Source organism: Procambarus clarkii, chromosome 12 (assembly GCF_040958095.1).
Source record: "Procambarus clarkii isolate CNS0578487 chromosome 12, FALCON_Pclarkii_2.0, whole genome shotgun sequence".
Lineage (NCBI taxonomy): Eukaryota > Metazoa > Arthropoda > Malacostraca > Decapoda > Cambaridae > Procambarus > Procambarus clarkii.
In genome coordinates, this window is record NC_091161.1 from 12,701,842 (window position 1) to 12,723,118 (window position 21,277).

The 21,277-nt window shown below is 41.8% G+C and overlaps 1 protein-coding gene across 9 annotated transcripts in view; it reads left to right on the forward strand.

The window, feature by feature from the left end:
- The window catches only part of LOC123772905 (echinoderm microtubule-associated protein-like 2), a 116,199-nt gene that overhangs the window by 72,007 nt on the left and 22,915 nt on the right, over positions 1-21,277 (forward strand). For 2 of the 9 annotated variants that reach the window (XM_069323269.1, XM_069323275.1), the window contains 7 exons: positions 3,876-3,953; positions 5,342-5,509; positions 8,829-8,966; positions 9,129-9,201; positions 12,556-12,609; positions 18,756-18,857; positions 19,896-20,000. In XM_069323269.1, coding sequence (XP_069179370.1) covers positions 3,876-3,953; positions 5,342-5,509; positions 8,829-8,966; positions 9,129-9,201; positions 12,556-12,609; positions 18,756-18,857; positions 19,896-20,000 — 718 coding nt within the window. The remainder of the gene's footprint in view (positions 1-3,875; positions 3,954-5,341; positions 5,510-8,828; positions 8,967-9,128; positions 9,202-12,555; positions 12,610-18,755; positions 18,858-19,895; positions 20,001-21,277) is intronic. The other 7 variants (XM_069323270.1, XM_069323276.1, XM_069323273.1 and 4 more) reach the window with 5 other exon arrangements.

Below are 21,277 nucleotides of genomic sequence, written 5' to 3' on the forward strand. Positions count from 1 at the left end.
TCATATACTTTATTATATTCTTGATTGCGTTATATTTAAACTTTCTTTAGCTATGTAAACTTTCTTGCTATATTCCTGTTCCTCAGCCGTGATTCACCTGTTCCTCAGCCGTGATTCACCTGTTCCTCGCCCGTGATTCCCCTGTTCCTCACCCGTGATTCACCTGTTCCTCACCCATGATTCACCTGTTCCTCATCCGTGATTCACCTGTTCCTCACCCGTGATTCACCTGTTCCTCACCCGTGATTCACCTGTTCCTCAGTCGTGATTCACCTGTTCCTCACCTGTGATTCACCTGTTCCTCACGCCATGATTCACCTGTTCCTCACCCATGATTCCCCCTGTTCCTCACCCGTGATTCACCTGTTCCTCAGTCGTGATTCACCTGTTCCTCACCCATGATTCACCTGTTCCTCACCCGTGATTCACCTGTTCCTCAGTCGTGATTCACCTGTTCCTCACCCGTGATTCACCTGTTCCTCAGTCGTGATTCACCTGTTCCTCACCCGTGATTCACCTGTTCCTCACCCGTGATTCACCTATTCCTCACCCATGATTCCCCCTGTTCCTCACCCATGATTCCCCCTGTTCCTCACCCATGATTCCCCCTGTTCCTCACCCATGATTCCCCTGTTCCTCAGCCGTGATTCACCTGTTCCTCACCCGTGATTCCCCTGTTCCTCACCCGTGATTCACCTGTTCCTCACCCGTGATTCACCGGTTCCTCACCCATGATTCCCCCTGTTCCTCACGCCATGATTCACCTGTTCCTCACCCATGATTCCCCCTGTTCCTCACCCATGATTCCCCCTGTTCCTCACCCATGATTCCCCTGTTCCTCAGCCGTGATTCACCTGTTCCTCACCCGTGATTCCCCTGTTCCTCACCCGTGATTCCCCTGTTCCTCACCCGTGATTCACCTGTTCCTCACCCGTGATTCTCCTGTTCCTCACCCATGATTCCCCTGTTCCTCACCCATGATTCACCTGTTCCTCATCCGTGATTCACCTGTTCCTCATCCGTGATTCACCTGTTCCTCATCCGTGATTCACCTGTTCCTCACCCATGATTCACCTGTTCCTCATCCGTGATTCACCTGTTCCTCATCCGTGATTCCCCTGTTCCTCACCCGTGATTCACCTGTTCCTCACCCGTGATTCTCCTGTTCCTCACCCATGATTCCCCTGTTCCTCACCCATGATTCACCTGTTCCTCATCCGTGATTCACCTGTTCCTCATCCGTGATTCACCTGTTCCTCATCCATGATTCACCTGTTCCTCACCCACGATTCACCTGTTCCTCATCCGTGATTCACCTGTTCCTCATCCGTGATTCCTCCCTGTCAACCTTGAAATCTCAAAACACATGAGTGAGGATAGACAGGAAGTTGAGCATTTTATTGCTGAGAGAGAATGTGGTGGCATGCAGCCCGGCTCCTGCCTCTCACCACCACCTTTATCATAAGAACATAAGAACACAAGATAACTTGCCCGAAACGCATTGCGTAATAGTGGCTTTAGGCATTGTATGTACTAGCTCTGTCTATATATCAATCCATTAATGTAACATCACTTGTATGTATGTACCTTACCTGAATAAACATATTTATTTATTTATTTATAACTGCAGAAGGCCTAATTAGCCTGTACGAGGCAGCTCCTAATTTATAACCAGCCAGTCCCACTTATATATTGAGTGACATTGTATCCCCTACCTCTCTATGCGAGCATGGCAAGTTACGGGGTCACCATAGCCTGTGCTACATAGACACTTCGGTCTGAGTAGATAAAACTGAAACTAAAACATGGCAACATTCTACCCTAATTATTGCTCACGGCTACGCTCATTTTCTGTATAATTATCACTTTTTACTAGTGTTTTATATGAAGCGCGCTCTCAGACACAGAGAATGGTGGCTGAATGGACAGTATGCTGGGCACGTAATCCTGTGGTCTGGGGTTCGATTCCCGGCGCCGGCGAGAAATAAAATGGGCAGAGTTGCTTTCACCCCTGATGCCCCTGTTACCTAGCAGTAAATAGGTACCTGGGAGTTAGATAGCTGTTACGGGCTGCTTCCTGGGGGTGTGTGAGTATGTGGAAAAACAAAATTAGCAGTTAGTAACAGTTGATTGACAGTTGAGAGGCAAGCCGAAAGAGCAGCGCTAAACCCCCGCAAGCACAACTAGGTGAATAGAAAAGAGTTACGAGGAGAGACTAGAGTCGTTAAACATGCCGAAACTAGTAGAAGAAAAAGAGGTGATATGATCACCACTTACAAAAATACTAATAGGAACCAACCAAATTGACAAAGAGGAATTCCTGAAACCAGCATCAAGAACAAGAGGTCACAGATCCAACCTATGGAAACAAAGGTGCCAAAAAAAATATTAAAGTTTTTTCAGTAGTTTCAAAGTGTTATATGACAAAGAGTAGTCACAATCGACTTGAGAATGACACATTCTCAAGTCACAATCGACTTGAGAATGGTCCAGGACGGACCGAAACGTCGTCGTCCCTTCAATTTCTAGTGTGTGGTCTGGTCAACATGACAAAGAGTGCTGGGAAAACGGGACACCACGAGCTTAGCTCTCATCCTGTAACTACACTTAGGTGATTACATTGAGTTGCAATGACAGTTTTAGTCAATATGTCGAAGAGAACTCTGGCCTAAATACTTGTAAATTCGTATCGTTTTGTTAGGGTATTTTGTGAATGTACTTTTGTTTAACGAAAGCACAACTGTTTCATGCAACACCGATAAGTTATCGTGCTTATGATTTTTGGTTATCATTTAAATTAGTTATGAAGTAATAATAGCCTGTAACCAGTAGAAGATTTAGTGTATATGAATGCCTTGTATTAATTGTATGTGTAGCCTAATAATGGATCGTCTTGAATAAAAATTATACCTTGAAAATATCAAGGCAACTGGAGAGGGGTGGGGTGGACCTTCGACAAGCCGCCGGCTTCCTGTCCTCGCCCTAAATCAGGTATACTATTGTCAAGACCTGCATGAAGTGACTGCGTGCATGGTAGCTGCTAACTGCTTAATTAGTTCCCTGGCACGTATTAATTAATTTAAGATAGAGTAAGAAATAGTTACATTGATGGTATATTGTGTGAATTTCAACCAGGCTTCTTGAAATACAAGCTCCTCCTCCCCTCTCTCATACATTGAAGGTTGATTGATAAAGAAATTGATTAATTGAGTGATTGATTAATATTTGTATTTGTAAAAAAGAGGTGGCACGGGCATGATTATCCCGTAAACATTGAAGGTACTTTTTGTCTCCAAAGGATGTATATATAGACTGCATAGTCAACTAGTTAATGTCTCGGTTATATTAAGGCATTATAGCCTGTATTCTATATCACTTATTGCAACTTGTCGGTAAGATAATGCCAGCTTTTGTTTAATGCATAAATGTTATTTTTGAATTTGCAATAAAGCATGGACGTGTGATCTAAAAGTCTGCTTCGGCATTAATTAAACTGTATAGGAATTTAAATGTGGTTTAATGTCGGAAATAGGAGAATGTTCTTAAGACTGTTTGCTTAAAGATGCTTCATAAATGCTTTGTTTGCTAGTCTTCTTGTAACAGGCTACATACTGCCTATAGTCTGCAATGCAACTGTTTTTGTTGCATAGTGAAAAGACAATTTCTTGTCTTGAAATTGCGATCTTGTCGAGCTTGGAAATGATTGTGCCTTGCTGCTTATCGAATCATTGAAGTTTATGAATGATTTCTTGCCCCTTCCCCTATACATGCTGGCTGTCTGTCTGTCTGCTGTTTAGCGACCTGTCTGTCTGTCTGTCTGTCTGTCTGTCTGTTGTATCCTAACCCAGCCTCTGGTCGTATTTATTGCCTTGCAGACGACCCAACAGCGGTTCTCTCCACAATCTGACCAACCTGAGGAACGCCACCTCCCAGCTCAACCTGACCAGGCATGGGTAACATAACCAGCCAAACCCTCCAAAAGGGGTTCCCCGCTTATCTTATTCTTTAATTATCTGTTCTGCCTGCGTTCTCGTGTGTTTATTGTATGTGTTATCGATTGAGGGGGTTCTCATCTTCACAGTTAGGCTGTTCCCTTTCATGAGCTACTTATCATGGCTTGTATTTTTTTTTTTCCTAAAATTTTCATGTTTCTTGACTTGGTAGCTCCTAAACTCTATTTTAGCCTCAGTGACTAGCATGGATGTGCACACTCGCACGCTCTCTTTTTCTCTCTTTTCTCTCTCTCTCTCTCTTTTCTCTCTCTCTTTTCTCTCTTTTCTCTCTCTCTCTCTCTGTCTCTATCTGTCTCTGCTTTATATGTACTGCAAACACTGTTCTTTTGCTCAGTATTTTTTATATTGTAAATAAGATCATTTAGATTTATAACTGTTACAAAACATTGTTGAGATTACTGGGGAAAACTACCATAGGCTAGCAGCCAAAGTTATGAATTTGAATAGATTACCATTCTCAATGGGTAATACATATTACATATACATATTAAGAACACATATTAATGTCATTTTAAGTTTTTCAAATTTTTATGAACCAGTGAAGCATAAATTTGGTTGTTATTCATAATTGGTTTATAGAGTCAGTGGTATCGGTCTAGTAGGGTACATATCAACATGTTTGATTCATGTATCAACTCAGGTTAGAGTACGTATCAACACGCGTTAGATTAGTGTACGTATCATCACGTGTTAGATTAGTGTACATATCAACATGTTATATTAGTGTCTGTATCAACAGGTGTTAGGTTAGAGTACGTACATCAACACCCATTAGGTACCCCAAGATGATATATTTCATTTAATCTGATCATCACATCCATATATCTTTACTTCCTTCCTTTTCACACTATAATAGTTTGCTTATTTGTCATACTTAGAATGTGAGCCTTTTGATTATTTACATTTTTAGACTGTTATTTATACAGTATATTGTAGGCTATTCAGTGTAATTAATTGTGGCCTACAGGCATTGTTTTTTGTATTGTAATTTCTGTACAGTAGTTATTCTCACAGCACGTTTTGAATTACTAGTGTAGTGAATAGTAGAAATTTGTTAATAATATTTATTGTGGTTCGTCTTTTTAGTAGAATTGTGTAGTATTGTGTTTCTTCTAGTGGAATTATAAAAAAATTCTTATAGTAGAATAATAAAGTATTTCTTATAGTAGAGTTTTAAAGTATTGTACATAAATTAAATTTTTTTTTTTTTAAGTAGTGAAGTTCTGCATCCCATAGTTATAGTGCTATAACAAAATAAATTATTGTCCTTTTATTATATTACTCGTATTAAAGTTTTGCATCATACCTAATAGTTTTGTGTTCATCAGAGCTCGTGAAGCACAGTATAACCCAGATGAAGGCGTGGTGAAGCTATACCTTCGTGGGCGGCCACTCAACCTCTATGTTCCAACGTCCGTGCAAGAGACATATTCTCCAACCAGCCCCTCGGTGCCACCTGCAGCTAAACTGAAGTTAGAATGGGTTTATGGCTATAGGCAAGTATGTTTTGTCCTTTGCTTAAAAAATGGTAAAACATTGACCTAAATCAAAATTAGTATTGTACGGAAGCTTGTGGTGACTGGTGCTTAGATTGCAAGATCTTTGACCACTTAAATATTATATTGGTAGCCTAAACTGTGGACATGGGTAATTACAGGCGATGAGTCAGAATAACGTGGCTAAAGTATGTTGACCAGACCACACACTAGAAGGTGAAGGGTCGACGACGTTTCGGTCCGTCCTGGACCATTCTCAACTCGATCGACTTGAGAATGGTCCAGGACGGACCGAAACGTCGTCGTCCCTTCACCTTCTAGTGTGTGGTCTGGTCGACATGGGTAATTATTTAAAAATCTATCAATTAAATTACATTATTTATTTGAAGGATGCTCTCAACACCCTAATTAGGTACTGATTTTCTTTTAGGGATATTGTATAGTTGCAATGAATTAATAATTTTTTCCTTCAAAATTTGTGATGTCCCTGTAATACCTAGAGAATGCCTTCACAAACTCCAAAGAAGGTCATATTGCAGCCAAATTATTGAGACCCACTCTTGCAACAAAAAAGATATTGGGGTGGACCCAACATCCCCCCATACTGTAGAACTTGAAAAGCTCAAAGAAGGAAGAGTGTCAACAAAGAAACCCCCCTCTAAATCCGGGGACTACACACATCTAGACACATCCAAAAGAAACAAGGAAGTGGAGGAAGGACTAGTGGGCTCCACAGCCGCCATCGTATTTTCAGGATAGGGCATCCTCAGAAGCTGCTACCAGCAACCAAGGCTCCTATGATGCCCGTGGGTCCTCTGTCTGCAGCCACTTAGGAGGCTGAATCAAATGTGAAGGCCAAGATGCCGACTGAACAGAAAATGGGTGCACTGGATGCAAAACAACTAAAGTAGAAGTTGCAGAGGAATCCAGAGGAAATTTTGACTGTCTGAAATGAGATGTTCTAGTCATAGAACAGCAATGAATTGACAGCATTGTCACCTGCTGGAGTTGGGGGCTACAAAAGTTGGTACTGCAAAGCATGTCTACAGCCTGATAGGCTGCCACTTATGAGGGTGGCTCACCAACAACAGCCACTAACATTGCAATGCTACCTTACCTACCTTGAGGTTATCTTGAGGTGATTTTGGGGCTTAGCGACCCAGTGGCCTGGTTGTCGACCAGGCCTCCTCGTTGCTGGTCTGGTCAACCAAGCTGTTGGACGCAGCTGCTCGCAGCCTGACATATGAATCACAGCCTGGTTGATCAGGCTATGGGAGCCGGTCGGCCGAGCGGACAACACGCTGGACTTGTGATCCTGTGGTCCCTGGTTCGATCCCGGGCGCCGGCAAAAAACAATGGGCAGAGTTTTTCACCCTATGCCCCCTGTTACCTAGCAGTAAAATAGGTACCTGGGTGTTAGTCAGCTGTCACGGACTGCTTCCTGGGGGTGGAGGCCTAGTCGAGGACCGGGCCGCGGGGACACTAAAGCCCCGAAATCATCTCAAGATAACCTCAAGACCCCCCTGAGTGCTCTGCAACAACAGCCATTACCGACAAGCTGCTCAGGCCTGAGGGAGGAAGGAATTGTGCACCCAGTAGAATAAATGAAGGAGGCATAAGAATTGACTTGGTATTCAAAAATATCGAATCACACACACAAATCTCTAAACAGCAGCATCAGGCATGGAATTAGACAAGGAAGCCATAACAGCCTAACCATGAACAAATGCAAGACCTAAACAAAAAAAAGTATGAAGAAAACCATCCGCCCTGACTGTCACACAAGCAGACAAGTCTTGGCTGAATACATTTTGAACCCTGATTGTAAGCATCCAGTGAGAGAAGGCAAATGCAGTCTCCAACAAGAACAATCACTTATGCAATGCAAGCATTCCCTTCGCAGTCTCAGCATTTGTATGGAGCAAGGTTATGTGCGATTGTAGCACAAGCACTTTCAACATGTCTTGCAGTGGAAAAGAAGTTCGGTATGCTAGACAGAAGCGAAGTGACTCGAGCGGAGTTAACTTGTAGATGAGGAACCTAAACCCCCTGAATGCAAGTATCTCTGGTGGAACAGGGAAATATGAGCTGACTACCTTAGAATGAAAACCTGATCCACAGTCAAAGCAAAATACAAAGCTAGGGCACACAGTGTAATTACCCAAGTGTAAATACAGGATGAAAGCTACGCTCGTGGCATCCCGTCTTCCCAGCACTGTCATATAACGCTTTGAAACTATTGACAGTTTTGGCCTCCACCACCACCTCACTTAAATTGTTCCAACCGTATACCACTCTGTTTCTAAAAGTGAATTTTTTGATATTTCTTTGGCAGCTTTGTTTAGTTAGTTTAAATCTATGACCACTTGTTCCTAAAGTTCCAGTTCTCGGGAATTCTTCCCTATCAATTTTATTGATTCCTGTTACTGTTGTTGAAAGCTCTTGCAAAGTCTGTGCATATTACATCTGCATTTTGCTTGTCTTCCATGGCACCTAGGAACATATCAGTGATCTAGCAATTGTGAGAGGCAGGAGTGCCCTATTCTGAACCCATGTTGTCCAGGGTTATGTAGATGTTGTGGTTCCATGTGATTTATCTTGGCACTCTTTCAAAGATTTTTGTGATGTGTGAAGTTTGTGCTATTGGTCTATGATGTCATCTTTTCATCTAACTTGTACCAACCGTCTGCCACTGTTTGTGAGAATCAGTATGTGGAGGATCAGACACAAGCATTAAGGAAAAGCAGACAATAAGAAAGCAGTAATCCACTTTGATTGAATAATCCAGATTCTGTTACTAGTCCTCGGTAGGCTCTTGTGAATCATCATTACAGCCGATACTTTGTACCTCGCTCTGCCTTGATTACACTATTATTCAATCTTTCCAGTATCTGCACCTGGGGATCTTCAACTGATATATAATTATTCAACATAAATCATCTAAGAATTTAATTATTTGTTTATTAATTTATTTACAAGAAGGTACAATGGGTTTGTGAGATTACATACTATTGGTATTTTTAGATTCTTGCAAAGTTACTCGTACACACAGCGTTTCGGGCAGTCATCAATTAGACTCATAACATACTGCAAGCTCAGATAGCATGCAGCACCCTATGTATCTATAAAACTCTGAACTCAGTGGTGGTACTCTGAACTCTGTGTGGTACTGAAGGTTTGACAGGTCTACCAGTGTGTAGCTTGGGGAGGCATGGAAGGACCTGCCAGAAAGAGGCATTTCATTACACTCAACTCTACTTTTTGTGACTATGATTAGGTTACCTAGGCATAATATTGACTTTCATTTCTTGATTTACAGAGGACGAGACTGCAGAAACAATGTCTTCCAGTTGCCGACAGGGGAGATCGTTTACTTCGTCGCTGCGGTGGTGGTCCTGTATAATGTGGAGGACCAGATGCAACGACATTATCTCGGTCATACTGATGATATTAAATGGTTGGTTAATATATACAGTAGAGATATAATATATACTCAACTCAACTACGGACTTGATAAGGGTTCAGAATGGACTGAAATGTCATAAATTTAATTTCATGTGTGTGGGTTGGGTTATTTATTTATTTTTGATGAGTACTAAGATGATTTCATTTTCATCAGCTTGGCGATGCACCCCAACAAGCTACTCATAGCAACTGGTCAGACTGCAGGACACGATCGACGAGATGCCAGGGTATGTGCTGGGTATTTCTTTGCCTTCGTTTTATGTTTAATTGAAGTTGAATAAAAAATTAGGTCCAGTATAGAAGGTTTAAGGTAGTAGCTCAAGAAAAAATTTATATTCTTGAGTTAAGATGAGTATTTGAGGAAAAAATTGAATGTAACATTCTCATTGGCAGAATGTTACATTAAATTGTAATGGAAATTATAAAATAAAAAATATGGAAAAAAGTGGTAATAATTGAATATTGTTAATACTAAGAAAGGAGAGTGATAATGGTTATCTTGAGATGATTTCGGGGCTTTAGTGTCCCCGCGGCCCAGTCCTCGACCAGGCCTCCAACCCCAGGAAGCAGCCCGTGACAGCTGACTAACACCCAGGTACCAATTTCACTGCTAGGTAACAGGGGCATAGGGTGAAAGAAACTCTGCCCATTGTTTCTCACCGGCGCCTGGGATCGAACCCGGGACCACAGGATCACAAGTCCAGTGTGCTGTCCGCTTGGCCGACCGGCTCCCTAGTTTCCCTATGGTAAAAGTTATCACAAATATCACATTATCACAATCGACTTGATAAAGGTCCAGAATGGAGTGAAACATCGTCGTCTCATCTTTTGGTGTGTGGTTTGGTGTTCAAGATTTGTACTATACCTGCATGGTTCTAACAATGTCCATCCCACCTGTAATTGTGGATATTAAGGAAGACATCTTTCTTGTTGGTGGTAATTTAGTTCAAAAAATTTCAGTTATGGAGAAGTTTAATTATTTTAAGAGGATAAAATTCCAACAAGATCAATTACAGGTCTTTTTGCAAAAAAAGAGAGAGTTGTGTCATAGAAGCTTTGACTCCCCTAGATGCAAGCTGGTACTGTGGTACGGTAACCTCACTAATTGAAGGAATTCATTAAGTACAGTATATTGACAGTATATTGCTGTATATTAAATCCAGCTACAGTAACTGGGCCTCTGCCTTTGTCATATACTTTGTTAGCTCTTACAAGCTTTGAGTTAATCATTCTCATTCCTGATTATGAGTAATATCTTAAATATAGATTGCAAAATGAATGATATTGAGATTGCTTCAAAGTTAGGTTGTAGTTTAATTATATTATTGTAGTGCAAAATGAAAGATATGGATTGTTTAACGGTGTGCTGGTAGTAGCTTGTATTAGAACATGGGTCCTCTGTTCATGTGTGTGCGTGCATCACCCAGGAGATGCTTAGTCAGCGGGGAACAGCCAGGAGATGCTTAGTCAGCGGGGAACAGCCAGGAGATGCTTAGTCAGCGGGGAACAGCCAGGAGATGCTTAGTCAGCGGGGAACAGCCAGGAGATGCTTAGTCAGCGGGGAACAGCCAGGAGATGCTTAGTCAGCGGGGAACACCCAGGAGATGCTTAGTCAGCGGGGAACAGCCAGGAGATGCTTAGTCAGCGGGGAACAGCCAGGAGATGCTTAGTCAGAGGGGAACAGCCAGGAGATGCTTAGTCAGCGGGGAACAGCCAGGAGATGCTTAGTCAGAGGGGAACAGCCAGGAGATGCTTAGTCAGCGGGGAACAGCCAGGAGATGCTTAGTCAGCGGGGAACAGCCAGGAGATGCTTAGTCAGCGGGGAACAGCCAGGAGATGCTTAGTCAAAGGGGAACAGCCAGGAGATGCTTGGTCAGAGGGGAACAGCCAGGAGATGCTTAGTCAGCGGGGAACAGCCAGGAGATGCTTAGTCAGAGGGGAACAGCCAGGAGATGCTTGGTCAGAGGGGAACAGCCAGGAGATGCTTAGTCAGAGGGGAACAGCCAGGAGATGCTTGGTCAGCGGGGAACAGCCAGGAGATGCTTAGTCAGAGGGGAACAGCCAGGAGATGCTTGGTCAGCGGGGAACAGCCAGGAGATGCTTGGTCAGAGGGGAACAGCCAGGAGATGCTTGGTCAGAGGGGAACACCCAGGAGATGCTTGGCTAGAGGGGAACAGCCAGGAGATGCTTGGTCAGAGGGGAACAGCCAGGAGATGCTTAGTCAGAGGGGAACAGCCAGGAGATGCTTAGTCAGCGGGGAACAGCCAGGAGATGCTTAGTCAGAGGGGAACAGCCAGGAGATGCTTAGTCAGCGGGGAACAGCCAGGAGATGCTTGGTCAGCGGGGAACACCCAGGAGATGCTTAGTCAGAGGGGAACAGCCAGGAGATGCTTAGTCAGCGGGGAACAGCCAGGAGATGCTTAGTCAGCGGGGAACAGCCAGGAGATGCTTAGTCAGCGGGGAACAGCCAGGAGATGCTTAGTCAGCGGGGAACAGCCAGGAGATGCTTAGTCAGAGGGGAACAGCCAGGAGATGCTTGGTCAGAGGGGAACAGCCAGGAGATGCTTGGTCAGAGGGGAACAGCCAGGAGATGCTTGGTCAGCGGGGAACAGCCAGGAGATGCTTGGTCAGAGGGGAACAGCCAGGAGATGCTTGGTCAGAGGGGAACAGCCAGGAGATGCTTGGTCAGAGGGGAACAGCCAGGAGATGCTTAGTCAGAGGGGAACAGCCAGGAGATGCTTGGTCAGAGGGGAACACCCAGGAGATGCTTGGCTAGAGGGGAACAGCCAGGAGATGCTTGGTCAGCGGGGAACAGCCAGGAGATGCTTGGTCAGAGGGGAACAGCCAGGAGATGCTTAGTCAGCGGGGAACAGCCAGGAGATGCTTAGTCAGCGGGGAACAGCCAGGAGATGCTTAGTCAGCGGGGAACAGCCAGGAGATGCTTGGTCAGAGAGAACAGTTAAAAAAGAGGGCTGTTCCCTCAGGTAACGCTAACAAGCGGAAGTGCTAATTGCATGAATGATTGCTTGTTTAGTTTTCTTCTAGGAGTTATTTTGATCTTTTTGGATGTAGATTGCATAGGTTAACCAGACAGTGATCTGTTTTAATTCGCCTACCTTTCTGGGTCCTTCCCCGGTCGATGACAATTATGAAATGCTTTAAATGTAAAGTGCCCATATGCCATTGTTCCCTGCGCCTCTCTGAGGGGGCCATGTTCTGGCTTGTGGTTCCTGGTAGGCATAAGAACTCCTGTGACTGATGACCCCAAACTGAGCCACATATCAGCTTGGATAGCTTCAGGGAGCCTCTGGGGCTCACCCAGAAAGTGGCATTTCATTACATTCAGAGCTGGTTTTATTGCATACTAAATTTACAGTAGTGAGATTGATACAATACTGTATTTCATATGGTTCTTGTTGTGAATTCCTTGAGAATGAGATTTACAATGAGTGTACTTGAAGACAAGCCCTGCTCCTTCAGTTCTGAGGTTGCTGACAATTCCTACTTGTATTTAGATAATATCTTCATTGGCACAATTTTTCCAATAACTGTCTGTCCCTTGTGACGTCGCTGGTGAGCAGTCCTGGCGGCTCAACCCTCCAGCAGACCACTTGAGCCCGGAGGCCGAGGAGTGGGTACGTAGATGTCCTCCACAACAGCAGTCTAGGAAGTAAATTCGAAGCCATGTTCCACATGAAGCATAATTATTAGTTATACATTGTCTGGGACAGGAAACCTACTAGGTTTATTATGGTCTCCCTAAGCCAATGACTGACCTTTCTCAGGATGCAATCTGCAATAGTTGCCCAGCTCTTGCATATCTACGTACTGCTGGGGGGACAGATGCATCCTGCAAAAGGGAAATATGGCCAAACATCTTTGTCTTGTGCAGGAATCTATCCCGAACCTTTTGATTGTGAGCTGACTGCACTAATTACTGTGCTGCATGACTCATTAATATTTTGTTTACAGCACCTGATAATTTGTTACATTTTAAGACTACTATTTACTAAAAAGTTTAATTAAGATTTCTATACAATTTTGTAGGATATGGTTCAATATCCAGTCTCAGAATAATACTGTTACCTCCACTGCGCCAAACTTTGTCCTCCATCGAGCCAAACTTTATCCTCCACTGAGCCAAACTTTGTCCTCCATCGCGCCAAACTTTATCCTCCACTGAGCCAAACTTTGTCCTCCACTGAGCCAAACTTTATCCTCCACTGAGCCAAACTTTGTCCTCCACTGAGCCAAACTTTGTCCTCCACCGAGATTAACTCCTTGTGCTCTGGAGTAGCCAAGTCTAAAGAAGTGCACCAGTCCATCTGAAACCCACATAGGGAAGAGCTAGGAAAGGAAAGGCATCACAATGGCATCCAATTCAGTAGACAAATGCTGAAGAGAGATGAAATGGCACCTAAAATGGAAGAATGTGGCAAATACAGTTACACCTTAGAGAATCCCAGGAATCAGTCTAAATGAAGTCACTCACAAATGACCTCTTGCCGATATGTGTGAGTGTTGCTTGACACCAGCAAATAACAGAACCGACTAAAAAAGAAAACTCCCCAGACCTTATGTTTACAAACAATGACGAGCTGGTTAGGGACATGATGATTACAAATACATGTTACTCAGATCACAAGCTAATCCCTAAAGAGCCCTCCAGTAGCATTTCATTACATTCAGTGCTGGGTTTTATCTCGATGAGTTCCATAAACAAATTAGCTATTCTCATTTTACATGGATATTAGTGGAGAGTTGACCATTTGTTTAGATTTATTTCTGCTGTGAGGCTCTTGAGGTGTCTGAATACAGTATGAGGTAAATTATTGTATGGTACATGTTATAATTTAGCATACAGTATTGTATTTGTGAGGAAGTTTACTAAAAGAACAGAATTAGAAAATCATTATGCTTGTGTGGAATATGTTTTGGTTTACTTATGAAGTTGATGTTTTATATATGATGGCATTTGCATAAAGGCATGAGATATGCAGTGTCATCATACACAATAACACCAACTTTAGCGAGTTTTCTGCGATATATATATTAATGTGGCGACCTAACAGCACCGTCGCCTCCGCTCACATCTTTCACTGCTGCTTGCTGGCTACGTTATTGCAGTGTTTGGCACTAATGTCACGAGTGACTAATTGATGCTACTTCCTCTGATATTATTATGTAGCTGTAAACAATGTGATCTTACCGAGTCCTAGGGCCAGATTCACAAAGCAGTTACGCAAGCACTTACGAACCTGTACATCTTTTCTCAATCTTTGGTGGCTTTGTTTACAATTATTAAACAGTTAATGAGCTCCAAAGCACCAGGAGGCTGTTTATAACAATAACAACAGTTGATTTAGAGGTGTTCATGCCTGTAAACTGTTTAATAAATGTAACCAAAGCCGTCTAAAATTGAGGAAAGATGTACACGTTCGCAAGTACTTGCGTAACTGCTCTGTGAATCTGGCCCCTAGTGCATAGCATCTAACATTAGATGGACTTAGCGTGTAGTCATCTGTTTACTTCTAGAAAATGAAGATCTAATGAGGTTATTTTCTCTACATGTGTAATTACCTGCTCCTCAGTGTCTTGCGAGTTTAATGCACTTGATATAATTTAACATACGATTCTACATTTGACATGTCCACACTACTAAATATACAGTACTATATAAATACAAATTTATATATATTTATATCTGAGCAGACTAGTGTCTGAAAACTTAACGAGTAAATTTAACAATAACAATACTTTAGAAATGAAAATAGCACTTGAAAATCTTTACTAGACCTATAGTGTATTACAGTAATTGTAGTTATATACAAGTACATTAATCAACACATCTCTTTGTTTGTGTTTGTCGAAGCAGTCTCGCCATCCCTTGCTATACATGACACGATCACCACAATAAAACCTCATTACTTCTGTTGAATCCAATAAATACGAGTTTATAATTGGAAAAAAATTCATCTTTTTTTGTTTATTGTGTTATCAGTATCCCTGATAAATATCGAGTCATTACATATATTAGAGATGATATTTTGACTTGAAAGTTGTCACTGATCACTAGTAAAAGTGTTATGAAGATGAATTATTTTTTCTGAAGATGACTCCACACTCACTCTGCATGGCATCTTGCAAAACAAAAGGATAAACTCATTAACACAAAATGTTATTGCATTGATATTGCATAAATGAATGATATGTTATGATGTATAAAACAATGTACAGTATTTTGTAAAAGCATAAAATAAGCAATACTCTATGGATGATTTTAGAAATTAAATACGCTGTTTATTAACGCTCTTCTGTTTTCACTTTGCCGTCCCTAGATAAGGATGCTAGCGGTAATTTAATTAATTATTAGCCGCATTACCACTTCCACCCATTTTGAGTTATTTCCCTGGAAACACAAACCGAAACTGTCTCTATTTTCCGCTTGTTACAACTTGTAATAAAGTTGTTACATCTTGGCTTAACGTGTTTATGACGTATTAGAACGTTGTTACAACTTGCTATATTGGTTGTTATAACTAGTTAGGAGGTGTTAAAACTTGTTCGAACGTTGTACCAACGTCATAGTTTCGGTGTGTGTTTGGCGGGTTATGATTGTCTTGTGCATGCTCTTGTGTTTATGTTAAGCCACTCTCCATTATCTCACCTAGACGGTGTAGAGGCTAGTAACATTTTGTGGACTGTACTTAGATGTTTCTGCATCAAACACATTATGCTGTATAAATTTTGTCTTTTATTAGCGAGATTTTTAGGTCATTCCTAGAGTTATAGTTATATCATTTAGGCGATGAGTCAGAATAACGTGGCTAAAGTATGTTGACCAGACCACACACTAGAAGGTGAAGGGACGACGACGTTTTGGTCCGTCCTGGACCATTCTCAAGTCGATTGAGAATGGTTCAGGACGGACCGAAACGTCTTCGTCCCTTCACCTACTAGTGTGTGGTCTGGTCAATATATCATTCAGTTTTGGCCAGGCTGGTGTATGTGATGAGTGAGTGATGCTTGTGGTCGTCACATGTTGTGAAGAGTTTTGGCCGTTAACGCCAAAACTGCTGGGTTTTAAAATATAACTAGAAAAGATCATCAGGGCAAATGGGGGGGGGGGTGAATTGACAAGCCGCCAATTTCCTGTCCTCGTCGAGGCCACTAGTATTAGTGGCCCTCGGGAAAACTCGGGTAAACTATGTGGTCTGTTGTTCAGACGGACACAAAACAAAACAGGAACAGAAGCCTTTCATTGCTATGGTGTAAACATCTTCAGATAATAAACTTGTATTTATAATGAGGCTTAAGGGGTCAAGTTTGGTGTAAAAAATCTCCATTACAACAATACTGTATCTTAGCAGCATAGGTCATGCTACTAATCTTCTGGGAGAGGCAGAGCCATGGTAAGGGAAGTAGCTGGGACAACAAACCATGAAGGTTAAGAACCAGGGCTGAACCAGCCACATAGGAGCCAGAAGGAGGAGGAGGTAGCCCGCACAGGTTTGCAACCTGGCTAACTCAGGAAGAAGCAGCTGTATCAGAGGTGCCAGGTACAACTAAGACCAATGACACCAGTCCAGGCAAAATGTGTCAATCTCAAAACCCTTCCGGCCGGCCCAGAAATGGTGCCGTGGATATTGGTACCCTCCAAATCCTTGTAGATGACCGAATATCTTGCAAATCTAGAGAACAGAAAAAGTAGGTCCCCATCCACCAACCATTGTAAAGATCAAACTTAAGGGAGAGACCTTCCACAAGAATATTAGACATGCCAATAATGTGAAGTGCACCGAGGATTAAACCCAGAGAAGTCAAAAGCCATCATCAGTCCAGCGGCATAGGGGTAAGGGATTGAAGCAAATCCTCCCTTGTTGAGGCAATGGATCACCCCACTGCAATCTGAATGAAGGAGAGCTTTTTCCCCGTGTTATTTATGGATACTTGCCTTAATAAAACATTTTGTTACCATCCAAATCTTACTTTATTTGTGGTAAGGTGGTGTGTATAGAATTACTTGGTTTGGTTAGCAGAGAATATTTATTTTCTGGGCTGCACCTCACATCCCAATTAATGAGGATGGAGAACTGGACATTTTTTTATGGCTGGATAATTTGAGAATCTGGGGCCAGATTCACGAAGTAGTTGCGCAAGCACTTACGAACCTGCACATCTTCTCTCAATCTTTGGCGGCTTTGTTTACAATTATTAAACAGTTAATGAGCTCCGAAGCACCAGGAGGCTGTTTATAACAATAACAACAGTTGATTCGCAAGTTTTCATGCTTGTAAACTGTTTAATAAATGTAAACAAAGTGTCAAAGATTGAGGAAAGATGTACACGTTCGTAAGTACTTGCGTAACTGCTTCGTGAATCTGGCCCCAAGAAAATGGGGCTCCAAATAATTGGGGGGTACCACTATATCTGTTAAAGATGATGTACCCTTGAAAATATGTCTTGTTTATATTGTTTACTGATTTAACTGTTTTGAGTGGACAATGAGGCTTCATATACAGTATTGGATAACATATTTAGTGTAACACAGGATGACACGATATAAAGAGCTAATTCTTTATAAAAATTAATATTTTGGTTTAATTACAAATAGAAGCAAACATGTTTGGAGGTATTGTCCAAATAGAATATTACTGTAATTGTTGATTTCGCATGTCTATGGAACAACTCAAAGTAAAGCTATAAAGTGTTATTTTGAATGATCAAATATTTATTTTGCAATATGATGATTAAGTAAAAGAAAAGTTTTTCTGGTAATTCTTACTCTGCTTCACAACTTTTTTACAAAAGACTACAGTACTGTAGTTGTAAGAGAATCAGATATGATGCATTTGAAGAATAAATTATTTAAACCGTGTACCAAATTTGTACATCTATGATAAGTCGTTTTTACATAGACAATTGAGAGCCCAAACCAGTTAAATAGACAATTGAGAGCCCAAACCAGTTAAATAGACAATTGAGAGCCCAAACCAGTTAAATAGACAATTGAGAGCCCAAACCAGTTAAATAGACAATTGAGAGCCCAAACCAGTTAAATAGACAATTGAGAGCCCAAACCAGTTAAATAGACAATTGAGAGCCCAAACCAGTTAAATAGACAATTGAGTGCCCTAACCAAGAACATGAACAATTACAAGTACAGTAGTAATTTATGTGTGTGTTCTCTCAGGGTTATGACTACTTTGTTTTTGTGTGTTGTGATCTCTTTAGTTTGAGTGTTGAGAGTTCCCTTATTATAGAACCTCATTTGGTTTAGAAACGCTTCTTTTGGGAGCGGGAAATCCTGTGGTGTATTATTTTCTTCTAATTTTATGCTGCCTTGTTGCTTCAAGATGTTTCTTTGTTTTAGTTAAACCTTTATATTTAATAATAGTTTAAAGCATCTTCACTGACATGCTAATTGGAATGCATATAAACCTAGCTGCATATTAATCCATTTCAAATTGTTATGTTCTGTTCTGTTGTTATTTCAGTTTTCAGGGGTACATAGTGATGATTTTAGACAAATATATTGTGTAAATTATAATTGAGGTCTTTCTATGTAAAGATTTAATATAACTTTATAGACATGATAAAATGATTCTATATTTTTGAGAGAAAATAGTCTTAATGATTTATTTTGCATATCTTAAGAGCTCATATAACAAACTGTATAGTGAATAATAGACATTTTGATAGTGGTTGCAACACATGTATTGCAGCTGTCTATGTTGTTAATCACTGTAAAGTTATCATCATGCGACTTTTCACACCACAGCCGCACGTGCGCATCTGGGACAGCGTGAGTCTCAACACCCTTCATATTATTGGAATCAGTGACATTGAGCGCTCTGTAGCCTGTCTGGCCTTCTCCAAAGCAGTAAGTAAATGTGTTAAATATAGACACCTATGTATGTATGTTTAATATATATATGTATATGTATATATATCTATCTCTATATTTTATTTATTTATTTATATATATTCAAGAAGTTACATTGGGTTTATGAGAGTACATAGCATGATGTGTTTACATTCTCATAAAGTCACTAGTACGCAGTACACACTGCGTTTTGGGCAGAAATGCTGTGATTTTCGGGTTATATCTATCTATGCACAGTACTGTATATATATGCCGTAGTTAACCTCAATGCAACTGTGCCATTACTTTAACTAAAAAAATATAGTAGCTGTTACATTTGCAAGTAGATAACAGGTTGGATAATAAGAACATTTCAAACAAGAAATGCCATACCAGTGATGAGACTTTTCACTAGAGAGCACTGGAATATTGTTGCACACTATCAGCCCCATTCAGAGCTGGAGAAACTGGTGACCTTGAGAACGTGCAAAGCTCTCTTACTGCTAGAATTCACTCAATTAAATATCTAAATTATTGGGACTGCTTAAAATGTTTAAATCTGTATTCCCTAGAGTGCAGGTGGGATACATAATAATTTACACTTGGAAAATACTAGGAGGGCTGGTTTCAAATCCACATATGAAAATAACACCAAATGATACAGGAAGGCATGGCAGGAAGTGCAAAATAGCCCCCGTTAAAAAAGAGGTGCAATAGGTATGCTGAGAGAGAACTCGGCAGCAAAGACAAAGACCAAAGACCCTTTGCCCTAAAGGCAAAGACTTTCCAATACGCTACCTCTTAACATAAGAAAAATAACTGGCTAACCTCTCATGGCATTCAAAATAGAACTAAAAAAACATCTCCACAGTATACTTCAGGCTGTGATTTATATGTCAGGCTGCAATCACCATTGTTCAACAGTCTGGTTGACCAGAGCACCAACCACAATATAGGATAGGACTGAGGAAAAGAGGAATAAAAAATATAGGTTAACAAATAGACATAAGACAAAGTAAAGTTGAGGTAGATAAAATGTTTGTGTGTTTTTTCCAGGATGGAGGAAGTCTGTTGGTGGCTGTAGACGAAGCTCCAGATCACAACATGTCTGTCTGGGACTGGTCTCGGGGAGAACGCGGCTACAAACTACTCGAAACTAAGGTGCGTTCTCAAACGGTATCATTTTAGGAGAAATTTGACTTTAAAAGAAACGAAAGAATTAAAGGTATTACCTGTTGCTTGGTGGGTGGGGTTAACTGCATATATCTTTTTCTGTACTATGTAATACTGGAATTTGTAAGTTTAAAATTCCTTGCTTACATTTTTGTGGGTTCTCTCCTTTTCCGCATGGTAAGTCGTGGCCAACATAGGTCATTCTTTTCTGGTTATCGGCTCTTTCAGGCCCAGTGGCGAGACAGCTTGAGAAGTTACCGAGAAGACCTTCCCAGAAATCTTGTGTTGAATATAATCAAAGCTCTTTCTGCTGGCCCCTCAGTAGCTCCCTATTCTCACCCATGCCCTTCTTGCCATGGTGTTTAGAAGTGGTGAGAGCTGGGCATGAATGACTGGGTTGGCTAGATGGGGGTCTCCAGGTCTGTCATCTGCGCTTACCTATCACAGGTTGTTACGGCCACAATGGGTCGCAACCGGGTTCTGACGATGGACTTGGGTTCGTAACACAGGTAAACACAGATGACAGAACCCTCCCCCCGTGGCAAGTGTCTCTTACCATCTAACATGTCACAAGTGTTGCCCCATGCAGTTGCTTATTTGGGAGCACTCTTGTCTTTCTTGTGGAGTTTCTTTCTGTAGTGTGATGATCAGGGATCCCCTAGGTTCTCCCTTTGCTTCTATTGAAAGGGGGAGGGGGGGGGCCAGATTCTGGTCCTGGTCACTGGTAGACACTCGTAAGTTAGGTTATCTTGAGATGATTTCGGGGCTTTAGTGTCCCCGCGGCCCAGTCCTCGACCAGGCCTCCATCCCCAGGAAGCTGCCCGTGACAGCTGACTAACACCCAGGTATCTATTTTACTGCTAGGTAACAGGGGCATAGGGTGAAAGAAACGCTGCCTATTGTTTCTCGCCGGCACCCGGGATCGAACCCAGGACCCCAGGATAACAAGTCCAGTGTGCTGTCCGCTCGGCTCCTTGGATTGGAAGTTGGAAGCTTCCTGGTAGGGTGACTCGGGGAATGTATGTAGGGATTCACCATAAAGAGGCGTTTCATTACATTTAATGCTGGATTTTTTGGTGCCCCTGCTTTGCTGGTACCTTGGGCATATTCATAGTCTGTTTGATAATTCAGCCCTAGATGCACATCCAGCTTCCGTCCTTGATGCAGCAGATATTTGAAGATGTGCAAAACCTTCCCGGATGTTCTTGAGCTGGTGGCATGCTGGTTCTTTTCCTCCCAGTTTCAGGTGGAGTTTGCTAAGGTAG